General features: G+C 39.9%; 1 protein-coding gene across 2 annotated transcripts in view; it reads right to left on the minus strand.

Annotated features, from left to right (window-relative positions):
* Nucleotides 1–5,262: 5,262 nt before the first annotated feature.
* The window catches only part of mgat3b (beta-1,4-mannosyl-glycoprotein 4-beta-N-acetylglucosaminyltransferase b), an 83,968-nt gene continuing 65,610 nt past the window's right edge, over nt 5,263–23,620 (minus strand). For both annotated transcript variants that reach the window (XM_051384397.1, XM_051384396.1), the window contains 5 exons: nt 12,056–12,216; nt 9,786–10,164; nt 7,639–8,252; nt 6,856–7,138; nt 5,263–6,665 (listed from right to left, as the gene is read on the minus strand). In XM_051384397.1, coding sequence (XP_051240357.1) covers nt 6,168–6,665; nt 6,856–7,138; nt 7,639–8,252; nt 9,786–10,164; nt 12,056–12,132 — 1,851 coding nt within the window. In that variant the 5' untranslated portion in view covers nt 12,133–12,216 and the 3' untranslated portion in view covers nt 5,263–6,167. The remainder of the gene's footprint in view (nt 6,666–6,855; nt 7,139–7,638; nt 8,253–9,785; nt 10,165–12,055; nt 12,217–23,620) is intronic.

Genomic DNA, 23,620 nt, shown 5'->3' on the forward strand with positions numbered 1-23,620 from the left:
TAGTTAAATGTGTTGTTGTACTGATTATATTGAGAAGAGTTTCTACGTTTTTGTCCTTCCCATTTACACACCAGAGGTGGCAGAAAATTAGAAACACCTTTGAATATAATTAAGTCCAGTACAACAACATCTGTAACTATGACCTCAATACTAAAATATCGAATTTAATTAACACATTTATGACTCTACCAGAGCCAAAACGCTTTGTAAAGATAGATGTTGTGGCACGACTGCTGTCTTGGACTACATTAGATTGTACAGGTGAACCTAATAAGCACTGGGGGCCTCTTATTTCCACATTCACCTGTGACCCGGTTTAGACAGGTTGTAAGCAAAGCTGGGGGCTGCACTTGAGTGTTGGTCTCACGAAACAAATCATATGTTTTTAATGCTTCGGTTTTATATAATTTGGATGAGCTCACATAGTTCGTTGGTAATTGGTAAATTGATAACATTCACTCAGATAAAAGCTGAGAAGAGATGGACCTCAATTTCTAAATCATTTTACAAATGTTTTGTAGGATAAGTGTCAAGATTAAGGAAGCACAAAAACCATATTAGCAAACAAACATGAAAAAGGTTGAAACATGGCTGACTCTTCTACTATTTCTCAATAACCTTGTCCATTCTGGACTAAACGGCTTTTATATGTTCCCCTAGTCCAAAATTCTGCTGACTTCTTTAAAGGTCAAGTGTGAAGAATTAGTGACATCCAGTGAGGAAGTGGCAGATCTCACTTCTGTCGTTTCACCTTCCCCTTCCAAGCACGAAGGAGAAACTATGGTGGCTGCAAAACCGACATTTTTAGATCCTCCTAAATGTTCCACACTGGACCTGGAAGTGCAATGCTGAGAGGATGAAAGCTTTATAACAAGAGCCACCTATAAAGCAAAGAAACTTGAAAACAGATCCGAAGATGCTGGAAGTAGTAAAAAAAAGGAGGATAACCTCTGATCTTTTCTCATGAACCAAAACTAGCAGACTAATAATATTCATATATAAATGTATGAATGTAAGCACTGTGAGGCCTTGTGCCTTCCAGTGTCTGTGTAGTTCTGCAGTTATGTAACTGATTAAGCAGAAGGGAAATTGGAGGGCGGAGCTGGTGTGATGGGGGGAATCTTATGATAAATGTTATGAGACTATGAAGACAGGTTAAAGACAGTTTTATTTAGGTTTGGGAGTTTGAAGGCTGAGCCCCGTGGCTAACAGCTGTTTTCAGGGCTGACTGAACTGAAGCCTGTTTTCTCGTAGATTAGAAACAGGAAGCAGGGCAGAGTGCCGAGGCAGCGCTCCCCTAATTACAACCACATGACCTCTGACCACACTCATCTGTCAGAGGGAGACAGAACTGAGGGTTAGATGGAGGAGGGATAAGGAAGAGGGAAACAGGCAGGAGCAAATGAGAAGCTGGGAGGTTTATGGAAAGGAAAAATAATGGAAGTGGAAGTTGAATAGACACAACTCAGTATCCGATAGTTTCTTGAAATCACAAAATTACAACTCTTTAAAACAGAAAATCCCAATATATGAATCTAAAGGATCTACAGTTCCTACATCTACAGGCCCACCGCTGCTGCATAAATAGAGCAGACAGGAAGGCATGCTGAGAGAGAGCCAACTAACCTTTCATACACCCTCCAAAGTAAGCAACATAATTTCTGAGGGTTGGAGAGTTATACCCCTTTTAGACAGTGTGTATACACCAGTGAGCTACACTGTGTGTATGTGTGTTACTTAATGGAGACACATTGAGGTCATTGGGAGTTTTATGTTGGCAGCAGTCTGCGGCTGTTTTCTTTTTTCTTCTTTCTTTTTCTTCACAATTGACAGTAAGCAATGTTTTCTTGGCGTGTTGGATAGAAATTATGTATTTAATCAAGATTTGTATAGAAAACCCAAGAAAATTATAAATAGCATGAAACACAAGATGCACAGAATTAAAACTGACACCCAGTAAGCAGTTCCAGTGAAACTGTCCATCCACCATTCTAAATTAATGAATTGAATAAAGACAAAATCTTGTTATCTCATAAATATATCCCACAAGCCTTCAGTGGCTCATCCTCTGAACACCACCAAGATGGCGACTGTAACACACAAGCCCCTAAAGTGCCATTCTGAACTCACTGATACTTTGTCCAAGCGATCTCATTTGCTATTCTCGTTACTTGAGGCTGTGGCCGACGGGAAGTAACACATGGCCTACCATTCGTCTTGATGTTGATTTGGGGAAAATGGCATATATGGATAACTTGCTAGTCTTGTTGTTAAACATACTGTCAAATTACCATTTGTCAACCTTATACTGTGTTACTGACTTTGAGTCTTGCTAGCATAACATTACCTCTCTGGCTCGTGAGACAAAGGGTTCTGTAAATAGAGGGAACAAAAAATTTCTCCCGTAGCCAAGGCGCCTATTTACTTGAGTACTGAACAACGTTTCCATTGCATTAGAACCTTATCAAGTCAAACCCTCAGGTGTTACCATGGAGACAAAGTTATGGCTTGTAAAAAAAACACATGAAAACTTAAATGAATGAGCTTTTTTGTTTATCTTTGGCAAGTGACCATTGTGTAAGTGCTATGATGCCCGACGGCATATTTTATCAGGAATTAATGGACTCTGTGTCGTCCATTAATTCTTGATAAAGTACGCCTCTTTGGGAATCATCCCTTACATAACACATGCATTATGCACTATGAGAGTAGCTTAACATTTTTCATAATGTATTATGATAAATAGGTATAATCATAATCCAAGTTTAAAAAAGGTTTCAAGGTTTTGGTTGTTATTGGTCATCACAATGCATTACGTGTGCTTGCAGAAACTGTATATGTGCATTATACATTGCATTATATTGCATTCATAATGCATTCAAATTATCTATAAGAAAGTTACATTTACCTTTCAGTTCAAGGTTAACAATTAATTTTAATCAAATCACTGTAATAGAAGTGTGTCAATCCTTTAAAAACGACAATGAATGTGATCCAACTTACATCTCACTGTGTCCTTTTACATTGTCTCTCTGTCTCTCCCTCATCACTCGTTCTTCTCCGTTTCTCTTGAAAAGCCTCACTACCTAATAATTGGGTAATGGCTCTTATGAGAGCACTGCCAGAGTGCTGCTGTGTGAGTCAAATATGAGGGAGGGGAGGAGGTACATGGCACTGCCAGAACCTCCTCCATGCTCTGTTGGCTTTATTTTATCTTGTGGTGAAGGTCATGATTTGAGAAAAGAAGAGCAGATTCAGATCTGTGCAAACGAGGTAAAATCTCACCCTGAGCCAACAGAGCAGGCCGGTCAATGGAGGACAGAGGCAGTGCGAGTTGTTTAGAACATGATTTAAACTTTTAACGACAAAATCTGGAGTCAGACCATGTTCAGTTTGACTGCTTCCGAGTTGATGCTGTTTGGTCCGTGTGTGAGAGATGTTGGATAATATATTTCTGGGGAGCAAGATGATGACATTTCTAGATGTAACGGGGTTAAATAAGTCAGTCAATCGATCTCTGTCTTTTTCCTAGAATTTTCATGTTCATGAAATTGGGGTTTCTGTTCCTTACCCTAATACTGTTCACTGTAACTTATAATCTGTAAGATACTATGAGTCACATCAGAAAACTGTAGTACTAGATCCTAGTACCTCGTAGTGCTGAAGCCTTATAGTTATAACGACAGTAAGAAGAGGACTAGATATTATTTTATTGAATCTAAAACCAGTAATAAATAACCTATCAAATCCAAATCCTTTCGAATCCCATTAAATGGAATTAGGTTTAGTTTTCAACCTGAAAATCAAATTTTGCAGCATAATATATATAATGTTAATAATACATATACAACATATTTGATCAATAGCTGTAGCCTACTGTGTTTAACAAGCTACTTGCTGCATCTTGATGTGCAACTATTTAATTGATAAGCTTAAAATATTAGGATACACATACATGTTTAACTAGGACTCAACTGAATAAGGAAAAGCTGCTACTCTTTTGGTCTTGTTGAACTGTCCACTCGTCCATTTGGGATCTTAAAGTTTTGTTACACAGTGATGATTCTGTTCACACAACAGTCTTTGGCAGTACTGACAGCTTGCAGACAGCACATTAACCAGATAACAGCTGGACTATAATGTACCAAAAACTATACCTTGTGCATGTAAGTTACATTACTTGTCCCTTCTGCTGATGCACGCTGCACAGTATTTCTGCAGTGAAGACAAGGCCAAGGTTTACTGGAGGACATACGTTTTTCCTCAGGCAGATGCACAAGAAAAAAAATAGCCTCTGCATTCTGATTTATCTCTCTATCAAAGGCTAATTTAGTCGTTTGGTTTTCTGAGCCAGAGAAAGCTGCTGACAGGGCAATCCCTGAGGGGACGGATAAGGTTTCTCCTCTTGATCCAGGCCCTGATCTGCCCCGATGCTCTCTCTGGGCTGAAGAACAAAATGCCGACTACTAAACACAAGCCCCAGGTCAGAGCTCTCATCCGCTCCCTGTGCAGTGTGTGGTGTCGAGCTGGGAATGTAAGCTGATTCCCTGGCCGATACACTAAGACATCTTCTGTGTCACAGGAGGGTGTATATTTGTGCTGCCAAAGGTGCTACAGTATATGTGGAGTTTATATGAAGAGTCTCATTTGTCAAACACCAAAAGAATATTTAGCACAGGAGGCTCTTACTTGGTGTCCTCCTGCTATGTTCTTAATCCTGGGGGAACCTGTTTGTCTGTAATCTGTGAAATGAAAGTCCCACTGGAAATTACTTACCTGAGGTCATCTGATGGCAGTCCTGTGTGAAGCTGCAGCTCCGTTATTCAGGGCACATTTTATTTGTGCAAGGACTTTTTTTCTTCTTAATCTTTCCATTAGAAGATAATGGAAGCAGTAGTGGAAATACACAATGCTCATTCAGGTAGAAGGAACATCAAATCAGTCCATCAATTTTCCATCCCATATCCAGTTCTGGGTCACAGCGGCAATAAGCTAAGCTATGTAACCCTGAGGTATTCTTCTGGGGGCATCCCAGGCCAGATGGGATACATAATTCCTCTAGCATGTTATGGCTCTGCCCCAAGTTTCCTCCTGTTGGACGTGCCCTGAATACCTCCACAAGGAAGCATCCAGGAGGAATTCTGATCAGTGGCTTGAATCAGTGCAAATGGCTCTTTTCAATGCGAAGACACAGCAGTTATACCGTTTCCTCAAGGTGCCTGAGCTCTTCACCTTAGCTTAAATCAATAATCAGAATCAGAATCAGAATCAGAAATACTTTATTAATCCCTGGGGGTAAATTTGTTGTATCTACAGTCACCACACTTATAACCAGAGTTGCTTCTCACGAGAGATTCACCTTCAGGCTGATACATAAATTTGACCTATGTAAATAAATGCTAAACGTTTCTTGAGCATATCAATTGAATCTAACAAGCTCAGACTTGGATCCTGATAACATTGACAAACATTTTGTATGTACCTGTATATCCATAGGATATAATTCCTGTGTTTATTAGCAATATATCCCCTTTTAAAGTGTTTGTTCGGTTGCTGCCTATTTATTTATTTTTATATCAATGCTTGTGCAGTGAGAACCTGCATAAAAACAGAGCTGGCATGCAGATGAGAGTGAGTACATGAATGAGCTGAAATATTCACATCCAGTTATTATACTCCAGCGGGATTTAAATAGGGACCCAAGAATAACCTAATATCTGAATGTGTGTTTTTCACCAAATATGACAGGAAGACATCTGACGGAGGAGGGTGAAACATCAGTCCGTAAACTTTAGTAAACAAGTAGAAACAAAGCACAATCCTTCACTTCCAAGTTTGTCTCCACAGATTTCACACAGGGACAAAATTTCCCTCTCTTAACTTCGAAGCAACCTAGTGAAGAAAAGGAGGACAGGGCTGGGGTGACAAAAAGACAGATAGCTTGGCTTCCCCCAAAAAGGGAGGAATCCAGCGGTTGTATCCTTTCAATGATCTGTAAATTCATGGTGGATGTGATTCAATATTCCCTTTTTCAGCCCAAAATAATGTATTTTGGTGCTGTATAGTGTAGATAAATGCGGCATCACTCCAATAAAACGTTCATCAGTACTGTTCCATCCCCCAAAACTACTGCTAGTTATTTACTTATTTTTGTCCTAGCTGAACTCCTAGCCCTCACTCAGTCTGGAGGCTTTGTTGTAAGGGTTCTCCAGGAGGTAGCGGTACCTGTCATAGTGCTCTAGCATGTATTTGGGGGCATACATGTGTTCTTTGGGGTCTACAGGGGGATATTTCTGCAGAGAGTCATCAAACCAGCCCCCGGTCCTGATCAGATTGCGGATGTAGTTGAGGTCATGCTTGTCCTCATAGTCGCCCCACCGCGGGAAGTCTCCGTTCTGCGCTGACACCAGCTTGAAGTAGATCCCCTCGGGCGTGAAGCACCAGGAGCAGTGCCACCCAGCGAAGTGAATGGGGCTGCCCACTGACCACTGCACCAGGACGCGGCCTGTCGCCTTCTCATACTTACGGAAACCCGGCATGGTGTAGTATTGGCGACGACGGAGCTTGATACCATCGCCATCATAGACATCGCGGAGCATCCCCAATGTGCAGGCTGACATCACCTCTAGAGAGCCAAACTGCTTCCAGAAAAATCCATACAGTGACTGGGTGTAGGGAGAAAAAAACAGAATTATAAACAGATATCATGAAATTTGTTGGATTTGTTTGTTTAAAAAAAACAGAATGAAGAAAGCTTTGTTCATTCATAGACCAATTTCATGCATGACACAATCATCCCGATCTTCCTGGTGAAAAACACATGACTGACCACACAAGCTGACATATTGCTGTTACCTTGCGCATGTGGATGGCCACAGGCTCTGTCCAGCCATCAAAAAGCTTAAGGAAAAGGAGGCCTTCATATGCCGGGATTTCATCTGCGTCATTGATGACGAAGACGTCGTCTGACCTTGCACCTACAACCCTGGACATCCCATTGCGTGTCAGGAAGGTACGCAAGTAGTCATCAGTGATCCAGCCATTCTGCCGACCACCTTCTGGGAAGTGGTCGAGGAACACGTACAGGATTTTGTGACGTATGTAGTCGTATGTACCATTGAGGAGGAGCCGCAGGAAACTGGGGAAATTGCAAATTCCATTTAGTGAATTCTTGAATCCAATAAAGAAACTGGCAACAAAGGTCTTTGACAAATAATGCCTTTCGGTAAGAAAACCCACTGTCCATACACTGGAGGAACAACTCAATTAACCTGTTGAAATGCATAGCAAAAGAATTTGTTTACTGAATGTAGCTGCTATTATGAGCTGCCTGTGACTTAAAATAAATTATTCAATATATCTTTTAGACTTCACTTGACATGACCAGGGTTTTATAAACTATATACATCCCATCATTGTGTCACACTGTTTAACCTCTTCAATCCAGTTTAAAGGTTGCTGAGCATGCATTCCATTTTACAAGGCTACACTGTCAGCCACAAAGACTCATCTACTGACGGCCACACTGCAGCTCAGTTGAGTTACACATTTTGCTTAAATACACTTTGGCATAATGGCCATAAGGGCGTGACTTGTATAATTTCCACACACACACCAGTCCAAAGAGTGGTCTCTTACGTCAGAGGGCGTGTCTCTCCATAGGCAGTAAAGTTGGATTCACAAACCAGGAACAGATCAACGGCTGGGGCGAGCTCACGAAAGCGTATTTGCAGCAGGTCAAACTCATGGTTTATGTTGATGGCATTGATGACCCTCCGTGGGGTCTTTCTGGGCGTCAGCCACTCCTTGGTAGGCAGTTTGGAGTGGTACACTGTGGTAGGAACCCCACAGTAAGGTCCGTGCCATCCTGGCTGGCACACACACTTGACTTCTGGAGCTGTGGAGGGCTGCTGCTGGACTGCCAGAGGTTTCTGTTGCCCAGCAGCCCCAGCTCCATTAGCCACAGAACCCCCGGATTTCCCAGAGTACTCATGTGGGGGAGCTACCTCTGTCCCCTGCCTGAAACAAAGGGCTCCAGCTTTGGTTCGGATAAAGTAAGGGGTTTTGTCATCTTCAAGCTGGTGAGTGCGGGTGTGGAGGTCCCCCATAGATTTTAAGGGATCTGGAAATTTGTCCTTGCGTAACACCACCTGGTGCTCTTTTCCCACCAATGGGACCTCTGGGAGGTCAGTCCCAGCAGGTTGGGCTGGGTGGCTCGGGTTCTGTGGCTTCAAGTGGTCTTCTGCTCTTTTCTGGAAAGAATTACAAAGAAAAGAGAAGTGTATTAAAGCAACTTCAATACTTCTAAAAAAGCGTGTTTCTTACTTCCAATGGTTCGTATAAGAGTTCTCATTTAAAAATGTTTATAAGATGCTGTTTTGTTTTGTTCAAGTTGCTTTGAAACTGTGAGACATGCTCTAGGAACCTTGAGAGAAATTTGAAAGCTGAAAGGCTGGAGACAGAACACATTTATTTTGTCTAGTTTATACCATTTTTTTCTATTCTGGCAACTGAAGGAGATTCAAGTTTGTGACTTGTCAGAAATGATGGTAGGTGCCAATGATATCCCATCCCAAGCACCCACAAACTCCTGTTCAAAACATGTTCAATATATTGTCCACAGATTTATTCAAATGCCAATAATCGACCAATAGCCAAATGGAGAATAATTTAAAGCAAGATGTGCAAGAAAAAAATGACATTTAAACATTATATTCAGGATAATACAAATTACATACCCACATTATGGCCCATGAAATTAGAAACTTTGGAAAATGATAGTTCCCATTTTTGTCACAAGTTGTACTGTAGTTCTATTTGCAAAGGATTTAGGCTATACTTATTATACCATGGCCTGAGCCAATGTTTGTCATTGTGATCAGGCTCCCTACTGTCTAAAAGTGTGTATCAATTACAACTCCAGGATGAAAGCATTTACTTATTTTTGTGACAATTATATGAGCAGATGAGTAACAGTAAGCAAGTTTAACATGATCACAAAGGACTCATGTGACATAAATCCTGGACACAACATTATCTGTTTATGGATATTATTATACTCAATACTTAACTTGTGCACAATGGAAAAAGAAACAAAAAAAAAGAGAGAAAACTGAGACAATTTATCTAACTTAGTCTATGAGAGTGTTATTCATAATTTAGAGGCTTTAGGAGTAGCAAATGGATTCTTCTGACCGGAATAAAATTTTCCTTGATATGCACAAATAGCAAAAGATGCAGTATAATGGAAAAGAACAGATTTCTCAGTTTCTGCTGATCCCCAGGGCATTTACACAGAATTTATATGGATCAGCAATGTCTTGCCCTTGAGCTTTCTGGAATCACATATTTTCCCTCCACTAAATCAAAGCATCTTGACATGAGCACGGGGCAACTTCAACCCACCAGCCACTTGAACTATGTGAAGATAAAAGCTCTCCACACTGCAAAAGCTATGACTTTTAACAGAGAGCTTGTTTGCAGGTTAAGATATCAGCTGATTAATCCTTAGGTTTTAGAATGACCTCCATGCAAGTCTACCAAAAGAATGTCACACTACTCATTTATTCATACTGCTAGGCTGCTATAAGCCTTTACTGTATATCATCATACAAATGAGACAAAGTCCTAAAGAGGGGGAAATTAAACAATATACCACATTAAAATCATACAGTATTAATCAACATGCTGACAATATTTTAGTAGTATTTATTGCAGGGTTGTTGTATTGCTGGTATTTTTTTGGTCACATAATGTACATAATTTACAAAGTTTACTAATCTCACCTCATTCACTGTGTCTCCCTGCTGATTTCCCTCTGGTTTAGCCCAAGGGTGAGTGGGTGCTGACTCCTCCCTCAATCTAATATCTAGCCCTCCGCTGCCAGCAGTTCCAGCACCTTCAACCACGACCCCCCCAATCCCCAGAGTCATCCCTCCTCCTCCTCCCACAGGACCCGCCACGGAGGTGGGGCTGTGCGGTATGGCAGCGACACCTCTCTCCCTCAAGAGGAAGCCAGAGGCAATGATGAAGGACTTAATGTTTGGGTAGGGGGAAGAGAGCTCACGCAGCAGGGAGACGTAGCGGAGGGCCTCGAAGTAGTTGAGGAGGGAGATGACGCCTACCATGCACAGCAAGATCACCCTGTGCTGCCACAATTTCCTCCTGAAAAGAGAGGAAGGGGGAAATGGAGAAACATTTCATTTCTAAACATATCTATCTATCATCTATTTTGGTATAATACTTTTATTCCTATCTGCACCTCAGTGGGCAAACCACAATGAACTTAAAAGTAATGGCCTTGGGATTGATAGAAAAAAAATGATACAAAAAAGCAGTCACCACCCCTTGACTTTGGGAAGAGCAAGAAGCTGCATTTAAGCTCGCTCGTAAGTGAGTGCAACAACATTCCAGTGTTTCCAACTCAGTTTGTTGTTTTCTACTGTAATTAGAAAGTTGTTAAAGAGGTTTAAAATTATTAGTTTAAGGGGGGGAAAAATTGGGACTATTAAGATTTCAATTGATTTTTAGAAGCAAGGGAACTTGAGGATCTAGGTTCTTTGTTTTTTTGTAAATAGATAATGAAGTTAGTTTGAATCGATGATTTGACATTGCCTAAATTTTCAGTTCCCCAAAGGACTAAAATGCTGATGTTTCAGACGGTAAAAACAATTACAAATTACTAGTTAGTGTGTCTGTCTGTCTGTCTCTGTCTCTCTCTCTCTCTGTCTCTCTCTCTCTCTCTCACCCCAACTGGTCGAGACAGACGACCACCCACCTAGAGCTGAAGGATCTGTCCTAGGTTTCTGCCTTTTAACAGGCAGTTTTTCCTTGCCCTTGTCGCCAAGTGCTTGCTCATGGTGGTACTGTTGGGTCTCTGTAAATAATGTTTTAAAGAGTTCGGTCTAGACCTACTCTATTTGAAAAGTGTCCTGAGATAACTTCTGTTATGAATTGGCGTTATACAAATAAAATTGAATTGAATTGAATTGAATTGAATAGTTGGAGAGAACAAAAAAAAACAAAATATTCTTATTCTTATATATGGGTGTGACTCATAAGCACACATCATTTTAAAATAAGACAATGATTATCTCTCAGTATCTCAGTCAATGTTTAGTTACAACTCTGGACTAATGCAAGATGGAAAGCATGGAATTGACATGGACTTTTGATTAAATATTGAATTTAAAATGTTGATTAGCTGGGTTTAGTGGTCAATATGGATGCACATCTCTCAAGAAAATGAGGTCTACATGTCAGGTAGGAGGTGCCCCTTAGCAGACCGGCTCTGCTTGTTCTGAGGGGTATTGATCTTCTCATGTAACTCTTGTCAAGAAAAGAATAACCGTATTTCTCAACATGTCAAACTTATTACTTCTTTAATGACAATATGACGTTGAGTTTTTCCTGCTTTAGGGTTCACTGTCAATTTCAACTCCTCTATAGAACGGACCGGAAAAGGTTCAACTTGCATTATGATAATGTTTTAGTTATATAACATTCAGATCGGAGCAGCTTTGGTGGATTTGAATAAACATGAGATGCTGAAGCTTACCACAGAGGAAAATCTCCCACACTCACCTTTAAATGCTATGCAGAGAGTGGGAGTAAATATGCAAAGCAGCAAGCAGGTACTGAAGAGTAGTGTGATTGAAAAGTAGGCCTGACTGTAAAACAACTTTTGTGCCTGCCTGAATTACTGTGATGTTAACTGTGTACAGCAGAGAAATTACGTAGAAAAACACTTCAGAAAGGTTGCATGGGAACTACTTTAATCAATAGTTTAAAGTAGTAAACAGTTTCACTGCTTTGAGTGTTGGTTGAGACATAACTAGAAAGTTTAGCATACATCACAATAACTAAAACATTTAAACATACAAATACATAAAGTAAAAAACCTTATTCATTTAACACTGACAACATTTTAAATATAAATATAGAGAAATCCCAGAAATGTGGGCGAGGGGGGGAGTATACCACAAAATTTGCTTACTTATTTAACCTATAATCAATCCACACATCCCATCACCAATCCATATACAAAAGCACTTACAACCAGTGTAACTGTAGGCATCCTGAGGCCGTTTTCTGCATATTCAGGGACTCCCAGGTATCTCTAAGCCAAGACATGACTGTAGAAATTATTTCAATGTGATCATGTCACCAGTCGTTGCCAGTGTAGTGCTGCAAACTTCCTCTCCCCTGCGATGCTGCCTGTTAGATAATGCACAAGATGAAGTTTTAAAGGTCACACAGACAGGTAACTCCCCCCACTAGAAACAAGTTATTCCAGTGCAGGCACCTGTTCCTATGTTGGGGAAAGGAATATTCTCCACACCCCTTGCTCTTTTGTAAATAGTTTAACCTGACATGACTGGTTTAGGACACCTGTGAACTTCACATTGGTAACTGCAGAGGATGGGGCTTGTTTGTTTAGGATTATGTTTGCTACATGCAAAAGTCAACTTAATGTATGGATGCACCTTAAAAGCACAATCCTGGTTTGGCATCTTACCAGCCTGTATCCAGGCCTCATGAAATGCAACCAGACCCCAGGGAGAGGCCTACAGTCTAATCACTAGCCTGTTACGTGTTTTACTCTGCACAAACCTGTTTATAATTAAAAAGCAGAAAAACTTGACTTTCTGCCTCTGGTTGCATTCCTCCTCGAACCAGTCCAGTTGCTGTTTACATCCGAGTCTGCCCAGACTAACAATGTATGTAATAATACAACCTATGTTGTGAAGACTTGGAAGGGATTTAATAAAATAATTAAAGTTTATTGTTTTGGCTGAATGGAAGTTATTATATATGATATGATATGTGTATGATTTCAGTGAATATACATTTTTAATTGATTAATGAAGGATTGATTATTATATATGTATTGGCTAAAAAGGTACACATGTACTTGCTATGCTAGCTATACTAAATCTGGCACTTTTTTACAGATGCTCCAATATATGTTAGCAGTCATATGATTCTGATGATGAGAATGAGGCAGCAATTAAAAGGCAGAAGGGATGAGATGGAAAGATGAAAGCCTGTGCTTTGCTAGTTATTTACTGGTTGTGTTGTCCCAGTCAACGTGTGTGTGTGTGTGTGTGTGTGTGTGTGTGAAACCTGGAATCACCCAATTCCTCAAATGATGGCAAAATAACAATTTTGAGGTCACAATGACCTTTGACCGGAGTCGAAACAGGAAACAGATGTAAAATATATGTAATGTTTGTTACTACTTACCATTTAAATGGTGATACAGCACATTTTTTGGTAATGCTATTTGGTCCTATATAGTAAATACTGTATCTGATATGTAAGTAAACAAGTGAAGATTTAAGATACACAACAAACATAGTCAGTCACAGATAAGCACACATAAACATCATCAGAAAGGGTTCCTGGTTAGCTCAGTGGGTAGAGCTGGCAACCCATGTACCGAGTACAATTAAAAAATTAAAAAATTCATCCTATGAGATGGGATAATCAAGTTTTATCATTCCATTCGTATAGTGCAAGGTCGTCAAAAACAATCAACCCACATGCGGTATTGACAGTAGGCCTGTCCTGGAGTCTTGTCTCATGAATAGTAGTTTTAAATTTTAGAAGAGATGTGATATATTGAGGCCGCTTTAGCAGGAGACATTTATAAACAAAATTGAGAGTGTATAGTTCATATAGTACACGGTGATGAGATCAATGTTTCTCATCAAGATCATAGCATTCAAACTGGAAGCTTGGCACCTCAAGCAACATGATACTGAGAACTCCCCATAACCCCTTGTGTAAAAAGAAAAGTTTTAAGGTACAGTGATATTAGAACTTACATTTTTTTGATCATGGTTGATCATACTTGATTGTTATTATCAGACATCACAATGCATTATGAAGACTTAAAGAAACTTATATTGTGCATTAAACATGTTTTATACTGCATGCATAATGCAGGATCTATAATACATTATACATACTGGCAAATATTTGCATTTCTGAGTAATCAAAAAAGTTTAAAAAAAACATTTAAGCTTCATTTCAAGGTTAACAATTAATTTTAATTTTAAAAAAAAGTGTTTCAATCCTTGAATAATAAATAAATAACAATGAATAATGTAATCCAACTGCCGTCTCACTGTGTCCTTTCACACTTTCTATCAGTGTCTCTCTGTCTCTCCCTCATCACTTGTTCTTCTCCATTTCTCTTGAAAAAGCCTCACTACCTAATAATTGGGTAATGGCTCTTATGAGAGCACTGCCAGAGTGCTGCTGTGTGAGTCAAATATGAGGGAGGGGAGGAGGTACATGGCACTGCCAAACAATCCTCCATGCTCTGTTGGCTTTATTTTATCTTGCGGTGAAGGTCACAATTTGAGAAAAGAAGAGCAGATTCAGATCTGTGCAAACGAGGTAAAATCTCACCCTGAGCCAACAGAGCAGGCCGGTCAATGGAGGACAGAGGCAGTGCGAGTTGTTTAGAACATGATTTAAACTTTTAACGACAAAAATTTGGAGTCAGACCATGTTCAGTTTGACTGCTTCAGAGATGATGCTGTTTGGTCCGTGTGTGAGATGTTAGATAATGTATTTCTGGGGAGCAAGATGATGACATTTCTAGATGTGACAGGGTTAAATAAGTTGCTGAAGCCTTATAGTTATAACTACAGTAAGAAGAAAATAGCAATTTATCGAATCTGAATCCAGTATTGAATAATCTATTTGAATCCCATCAAATCGAATTAAGTTCGAGTTATTATGTCCACGTTATAAATAACAACATCTCAAAGATCTCTGCTTTGCTTGGCTGAAAAGGCAATATTACTGTAGATTTTAGTGGTAGCCTAATAATATGTGAAATGTTAATCGAACATAACTCACATATTTAATTAACAGCTGTTGCCTACTGTATTTCACAAGTCACTTGCTGCATCTTGAAATGTAGCTATTAAGGTGATAGGCTTAAAATCAGTTTGAAAAGATTATTTTACTTACATAATGGTAGCAAAGTAATAATCTGTCAGAAGGCCTATTGCTCTTGTTCATGATGAACACAATGTGTGGACTGACACCTAGATGACTTTTCACTAGCAGGTGTCACAAATATACTCACCTCAAACCTAGCCCCCTTCTTTCTCAATCCCACACTTGTCATTCATCTTGATCAGCTGTCTCTTTAGAAATTGTAACTAACCTGAAGGTAACTGGTATGTGAAAGGCAACAGGCTCTGAAGAAGCAGAGGGAGAATCTGATGTAAAAGTATAGCAACACTGACATCAGTTCTGTGACCAAACTCAAACCCGTACCAATAAATAGATTTGATGCTCATTTCTTCTGCATAAATTGCTCCTAGGCACTTCATCGTGTTTCAACCACTGCCTCTTCCTGCATTAGTGGCTAGATGCAAGTGAATTCAGCATGTTTGTCCACTTTATATGGGTTCAGTTTGTGGTGTATTCCAGGCTTTGCAAGGGGGTTAGTAAGAGGCATTTAAGTCTGTGTCACAATCACAGGGGCAAAACCAGAACACTACAGTAAAAACAAAAGGTTAAACGTCTGTATGGAAGCAACATATTTTACAAATTTTTTGTAGTTTCAGGCATAAATGTACTTGTAACTACATTAAATGCAGTTGTAAAAAGATGGGTTTTGATCAGTGATTTAAAGTTGAATGGATCAAAATCCAGCCATGGGCTCTAATCTAACCTAAAACCATACACAACCTGTTGAAGCGGCTATTATATGCAAAAATGTTTCACCCCGTTTCTAACAACACTCTATGTCCAAGTAAACAGCGGGATGTTGAGACGTCACTGAACATAAAACATGTGGCTGTGGCTCAGAGGCAGAGCAGGTCGTTCCTTAATCTCAAGGTTGTGGGTTCCATCCCCGGCTCCTGGTGCCACATGTTGAAGTATCCTTGAGCAAGATACTGAACACCAAATTGCTCCCGATGCCGTGCATCGGTGTGTGAATGTGTATGAATGTTAGTTTCTGTTCGATGGACTTTGCCATCACTGTGTGAATGTGTGTGAACGGGTGAATGTGGCACGTAGTGTAAAAGCGCTTTAAATGGTTGGAAGACTAGAAAGCTATACAAGTACAGGTCCATTCTATCTGCTATCTGTTTGTTTCTCCAGAACTCAGGAATGTGTAAGATGATCAAAGCGGGCCTACTTAATGTAATGTCACCAGCGAATTAAAGAAGTGAAAGCCTGCAGTTTAAAACGGCCATTGACAACAAAATAGTTGACACCTAAATTAAGTAAAAACAGACAGCTGTGTGATAGAGGATGAGTCATAACAGCAAGGAAGTGATACCTAGACTACTTGAACAAAGACAGTGCACCTTGACACCAGGCGCAGTGCCGATGTCTCATTTCAGACGGGGCAAGCACCTGCAGCGGGCCCTTAAAAGCGATCTGCTGATATTTTAGAATTTCAACTTCTGATAGGCTTTTTCAGAACCATGATCAGATAAAAGATAAAAAGGTAACATTGACCAAACTAGTGGCGTTCAGCATCTGACATTCAGTGACGCTGGATGCCCATACAGCCACACAACCATATAGCCTACACAATAAAGTCACATAATCAACCCAAACGACAACAAATTGGGCTACAAGTCTGCAAGCAATGTGTGGACAACAAACAACAATATTTTTGGCCAGAAAGTCAAAAATGCCAGATACCCAGCACTACGACAGTATGTCATCACTAATAATGAAACAACTTACTGATGATGTTTTCATCCAACAGCTGTCGGTTGAAATCCAATCCAGCAACAATGACATGAGTCCGCTGTAGTCTGTATGAAATGTCCAAACACACCAACATGTTACAACGAGACAAACCCAACACATTCCTCCATCGTCATCATCATCATCATCATCATCATCATCATCATCATCATCATCATCATCATGATTGCTTTCAGCCACCTGCACTGAGCGAGCTGCTGCTCACTAACACTGCTTACTAACATTTTCACCTGCTTTGCTGGTGGATCTAACAGCAAGACATTGGAGGGTTGAGTTGTTGGTGAGAGAAAAAGTTTGTGAGTTGAACACATGAGGCCACAAGGTTCTTCCTCTGCTCTTTGGACTTCTTTTTACGCTTTTATTGTATTGAAAAACAGTGAGGTAAACAGAAATACAGCAGACAGGGTGCAAGACTTTAAAACTGCCTGTGCTGAGCCTGTTCGCATCCTAGGGGCCCTATTAAGGGGGTACTTAACGGCTGGAATTAGTGAATACAAAAAGGCCACAGTGCCCACTCTGCTGCTGGCTGCTGCATACTGTCGAGAACCCCCCTCGGCAGGTCAGGGCTCGTCTCTGCTGCAGTATGTAGTGTTTGTATATAAAAATGTTTCATGTTACTGTATTGTTAATGAATGTGAATGACAAAGTGAACGGTGAGACGGAGACACCATGGAATAACGGGGTTAGCTCACTGCCATAATGTGTAAATCCATTGGCTGCATATGATGTTGGTCCAGCTCACGCCAACTGCTGCGGGCCCCTATGCAGCTGCATTACCGACATGTACGGTAGTTACGTCACTGACTGTGTTAGAGGGAGTCTCAAACTGGGATACTGTGTCTTTGAATGGTCACTCTTTCGAGCTTTCACATACGGGAGTGTGTGAGGGTTGCGTTGAGTCCACTCATGAATAAATATTACACAAAGACAAGATCATACTGTGTATGCTTTATTTGACAAATAGCAAATGAGATGCTATATAACTTTTAATTTTAGTTCAAATGAGCGACTTTTGAGCGTATCAATTTTACTTCAACAACCATCAGTCAGCCTGTCTGACCTCCTGCCCCATCTCCTAGGTTGGAGTAGCTCAGTCTGTCTGTGGTGGTGGACAGCATGCCGACAGGCAACTACCCAACTACAGCCACTTCACTGCCCAAATGTACTGCTGATGCTGTTACAACCCACTCACAACAATGATACACACACACACACGCACACACACACACGCGCGCACACACACACACATCTACACACAAAATGATGGGCTGTCTGGCTCCATTTTTTTGTTGCAAATTACAGAGTGGTTCGCCCTATTTAGCCTGACCCCACCCTGTGCTTTTCTGAGAAGCAGCTTTACTCAAACACACACACACACACACACACACACACACACACACACACACACACACACACACACACACACACACACACACACACACACACACACACACACACACACAGTGCACCATGCAATACAGGAGCAATACCCATCCATTCAGCCCTAGGACTTCTGTAATCTCTGCCATCCAGCTCTGCAGCAGCTATCCAAAGTTTTCCATCTGCAGGAGGTTTATATTAGTTATTATCATTAACGCTGACAGACAAAGCTTCAGGCTCTCCCCATTTTTCTTTTTCTTCTTCCATTTTTGTGGCATTTCTGCTCAATTTGATAGTAAACTGTATAGAGTAACAGGAAAGGTACTTTTGAAGGGGGGGGGGAATCACCAACTAAATCACTTTATCTTTTTGGCAGCATACAGTAAGTGTATTGGCATGTAGCATGTATAAGTTTGCTGCTATTAATTTTCTGAGGAATGACAGTGAATCCCTTCTCAAGGCATTGTGGGATAGCAGGTAATGTGGGACTGACCAACAGTGTGAGAAATGAGAGGAGATTTGAAACTTTAAGAAATAGGTAAATTAAAAAAATACGTAAATAATCAGTCTTCATATGGTATAAATAATCACTCTTCATGAAACATACAAATGACATATTTAAAATATGTTTCAGCCTTAAAGATGAAGAAACAAACAGATGTTAACGTTATTTTCATGAAGAAATCCCTGACTAAATAGAGGAAAGACAGCTTTATCCTATCCTTACTAATCATCTTGGGGACATTTTCAGCTATATATATATATATATAGCTATATATATATGGTTTCTTTCACATATTAGGTTTTTTCATTATAGCAAATAACAGATTCACAATGTACAATGTAACAATAATGTTACATGCTGCAACTCTCTGATTTACAAGACAGTTCATCATCTTTCCTGCAGGGAAAATTATGTTTCTGTTTTTTTGCTACTTTGGAGCCATTTCCTCCTTTATAATTGCATTGCAAAATTACTGCAGTCCATTTAATTTTCTAATATTTCCCCATACATCACTTGGTTACTGTAAATTTGCAGAGAACATTTTTAATTGAATGGTCATCTGCTCCTGAGATGTCGGTATAAGTCTAGAGCAATTAGGAAAAACACAAAGAGGATATTATAATGTGATGAGATTAACTTTATTGGACTGGAAATTGATGCACCAGATGCAAACTGCTGAATAAAGACAAAAGAGGACAAAAGTGTATATGTATAAGGCCATACCTAAAAAAGAGTGTCAATTACAGTGTCCATTGTTTTGTTTCTGACTGAAATCTTACGGATTTACAAATTGACAATCCTTTGCAAAAAGCGTCAACAGATACTTACATTTCCACATGATTTGATGGATAAAACAGAACAGGTGTGACAATGTGCCTTTACTGTTTCCCTAGGGCTACTGTAACAGTCTCTGTAAATTATGACTCAGATATCAATTTTAATAATGCACCACCATTGCTTTCTGCTATTATTCAAATGCTAACTGTGAAGGAACTTGTCAGTTATCAAAGTTATTCCCTGAAAGCAGAACTAAGTCTCAGCACACAAAGCAACCCTGCTGAATACCGCATGGTGGATTATAGCCTTGGACTGATGAGGATGTCTGTCAGTGGCGTGATGGAGCTCTGACAGATCTTTTCAAACTAAACAGGCTCCTAAGGAAGAAGGTAATGTGACTTTTATTTATACTGTACACCTCAGGACATGTTGTACAAACAACAATCTGTTATGAAATGTGTAGTACAGAGAGAACTTAATGACGTTGCTGTTTTCCTTGAATGCAGTGGAAACTTGCTGCAACAGGAGGTAAAAAGCATAAAGTATATCTGCTGATTTGAGGAAGGACCAACTACAGAACTCTCTCATCATACACCAAATCTTAAATCAGAAGGATTCTGGGCCATATTCAGCACTGAACAGGAATCATAATTATTGTACTTCAGTGTTATGAAGGTGCCAGGATTTGTGTTCTATTATAGCTACGTAAGTTTAATCAGTAACCTGTAGACTTTAGTAGCATTTTATGCTGGAGTTCACACAATGCTGATTAAGCCAGAAGCTGGTGTCTGTGGCGACATTCCCGCACTGGACACTGGTAGCGTGTTTTAAACCAAAAATGGTGCATCTACCCTCCAGTGAAAGAGGCCCAGTGAGTGATCATCATTTAGCTTGCCCAGCCATGGTACAAGCCAAGATGTCTGCATTTAATAGCTCCCCACTTCAATTTGCCCATTTTCAAACCGCCTGGCTCCCTGGGTGACCATTCCCTGGAGCTGACAGCAGTGCCATAGCCGGACTATGGGAGGTAACTCCAGAGTTGTCTGAGAATCACTAAGCATGTATTTTAAACGCGAGAGAAGTTTTTTGTTGTGATAGACACATTCATTGTTAGTTTAATTCAGAAATGGGCAGTATTTCTGTTACTTACTTTCGAGTATTTTGTAGCTGGTTTTTGACAGGAATGAAAAAAATCAAATGTAACAAGATACTTTAGTGTGGGTTAATTTTGTATTTTCAAAATACTCAAAATACTTTTAATTTGAAAGTTGCAGTTTTGCTCGCTATCGTGTTAGCAAACAGTTGCCACATCCAGCAGTTATGAAGCAACATTAGCATTCATTGGGAGTTGTGTTTCAGGCCACTGGATAAATATAAGTCCATTCCGTCTCCTTTTAGCTCTGTCAGGTCTTTAGCTGCTACTGTATGTATGCTACACTATGTTCACTAGCTGTTGCTAAACTGGCTGCTGTTTGGTGTTGGGCAGGTGGTATAGTGTGGCTTTTTAGATGTTAGAAGAATACCAAAACAATGAGCTGAAAGGTACTAAAATGCGTGAAAAGAACTGCAGAACTGCGTAATTCTCTCTGGGTAATCCATTTCACTGATGATACAATCTATTGTAACAGCTTTAAGCATCAGAAGTTCACATTTTGTATATTACTATAGTTTTCCTACATCGAGTTCTATTAATATCTAGTGATTTTATTGAACTTTGTCTAACCATAATACAAAAATGCTGGAAAGAACAAACCACATACTGAAGATATTGCTATTGGAAGACCTTTTCAAATAAACAGGTTATAGTTGTAAAAATGTCCCATGGGGCCGTAGAGAAAGGGTCACAAGCAAGGCTGGATAACAATTGATAAATGCAAGCGACTGCCTCAGATCTTTGTCGGTGTGGCAAGTACTTTGTGATAATTTGATTAATTACACATTTATTTGGTAATATGCACCACAAAAGCACAGTGAAACTAAAAGTATACGGACCCTAAGGGGGCTCTTGCATTTTTATCCAATTTCTAGGCCTTGAGTCAAAATTTATTTTTAATACTTGCAATGTCATACAATTCATATTATGTTTACATGGTGCATGTACTTTTGGGCTTAATCAAATGATCCCAAACTCACTGTAATGCAAAAAACCTGGGACATGGTAGTATTCTGGCAATAAGAGTACCGGTTGGTTTCTGGACTCTGAGCAAAATGGGTTGGGAAAACATGGGAGGGGGTGGGCTTATGGCACACATTGGGTAGGTAATTCAGCCCTAGTCACAGGGTTATCTTCGTAACAACTTGAATCTGCTAATTCATATCATATTCAGCCTGAGGGTATAAAACGGAAGCTAATTGTTTTGTAGTTGTTTGATTTCAAGTATAGGGCGACAGGTGTCACTGTCTGCTTACTTATTTCTTTTGTTTCTTTTCATTTTCTTACATGTGTAAGCCTGTTTACTTCCTTGAGGGCTCATCATGGTATTAATAATGTAAAAGGTTGCAGGTCCAACACAATCAGGCTTCATCCTTTAAAGAGATTTAATGTAGCCTACTGTAAATGTCACAAGACCTAAGTAGTAACTATAAACATCAGGAATCAGACTTTGAAAAGCATGAATATGCACAGCAAAGTTTATAAAAATCCATCCATTTGTGTTATTTTAGCTTTTGTCATGGACCGCAGTTAAGGGGAAATATTGACCTCATGGTAATCTACAGGGTCACTCTTTACTATTATTGAAAAACAACCTCTGGCTATCATGAATATGCACAGCAAAGTTTATGACAAACTGCTGAGCAGTTACTGAGATATTAAGATTACCATCCTCAGGTCAAAAATATCCAGTAAATGGTACACTTTATGGTTTTTCATGATCACCATGCATCGCCAATATTCCATCTGTTTTTTGTCAGTGTGCATATTTATGGAACTCAGTGCCTGCCTGCATGTATGTATATTATCTGTACAGCGCATGCAGCTGTTTGCATTTACTCAATGTGTGAGTGTCCTCAGATATTTAAAGACCTTTTGTTTGTGCCTTATTGTCGACACTTTAGACACAGAAAAACAACAGCAGTGCATTCCTTGGTCTGTGTGACTGGGTTGGTTACACCCTGGTCCACTGTGGCTGATCTGGCACTTAAACTGGACATTAACTGGATGCTTGGACATAAAGTCGCTCCCTCCTTGCCTCTGAATGTGTCAAAGTGGTGTCATGACCTTAAACAACACTTTTTTGGTCGATTTTATTTCCCAAAGCTGCACTCTTAGAAATAAGGGTTCAAAAAGGGTTCTTCCTTTTCTGCCCAGAACCATTTGCATCTGACAAACCCTTTTTTGAGGAAAGGGATCTTCACAGATTCTTTGTAAGATTAAGGGTTCAATTAAGAACCATTTTTAAAGAAAGAGTTCTTGAAGGATTGTTGAAAGCATGGGTGTTAAAAGATCCTCACCTTCACATATTCAAATGTTTACCCATGTTTGAAATTTAATTTTTTAATGTAGATGTATCTGGAATCATCTGGGAAATATAGGCGGTCACAACAATATGTTTCTAAGAGCGACATTCAGGTCATCACACATCCTCCTCTACAGAACAGGTGTGATATATCAATAGTGATTATTGGAGAGGAAGTGTAGGTGCTGTGGGATGCGGGTGGGGAAGAACTTTTCATTTTCTTTAAAAGAAATTAGATCTGATAGGAGAATTGAGCTTCATTTTAAATCCAGTGGAAGACTGTAGCTGCCTCTAAAACCAAAGAAGAATAATAATGATTAATTTGGCCTACCTACCCTTGATTATGAGTTTGTTCACACCCTGTCACATCTGTCTACCAGTGTGATTTCCTGACTATCTGTGTGAGTTCATGCTGGTGTGAAGTGACAAGATCCGAAACATCAGAGAATCAAGGTAAGCTATTATAATGTGCCCATACTCCTACTGCTGTCATTGGACCCTGCATTACGTTGTTGTTGATAGATGGCTTATGAATAATATGTAAGTGGACCTTGGCATGATGCTACTTTGTCTTTTTTCTCTTCCCTCTCGATGTCACCAGTGCTGGAGATTACATGAATTAACCTGCGGGGGACAGTCTGATGTACCTGGCTTGTGTCTTATCTGTCATGTTGCCAATTCGATTGGTCCTATATTCATTTTTGATCTGCTCTCCTACACCATGTGGAATTTTGCACGCCAATTG

This window comes from Dicentrarchus labrax, unplaced genomic scaffold (assembly GCF_905237075.1).
Source record: "Dicentrarchus labrax unplaced genomic scaffold, dlabrax2021, whole genome shotgun sequence".
Taxonomy (NCBI): Eukaryota; Metazoa; Chordata; class Actinopteri; family Moronidae; genus Dicentrarchus; species Dicentrarchus labrax.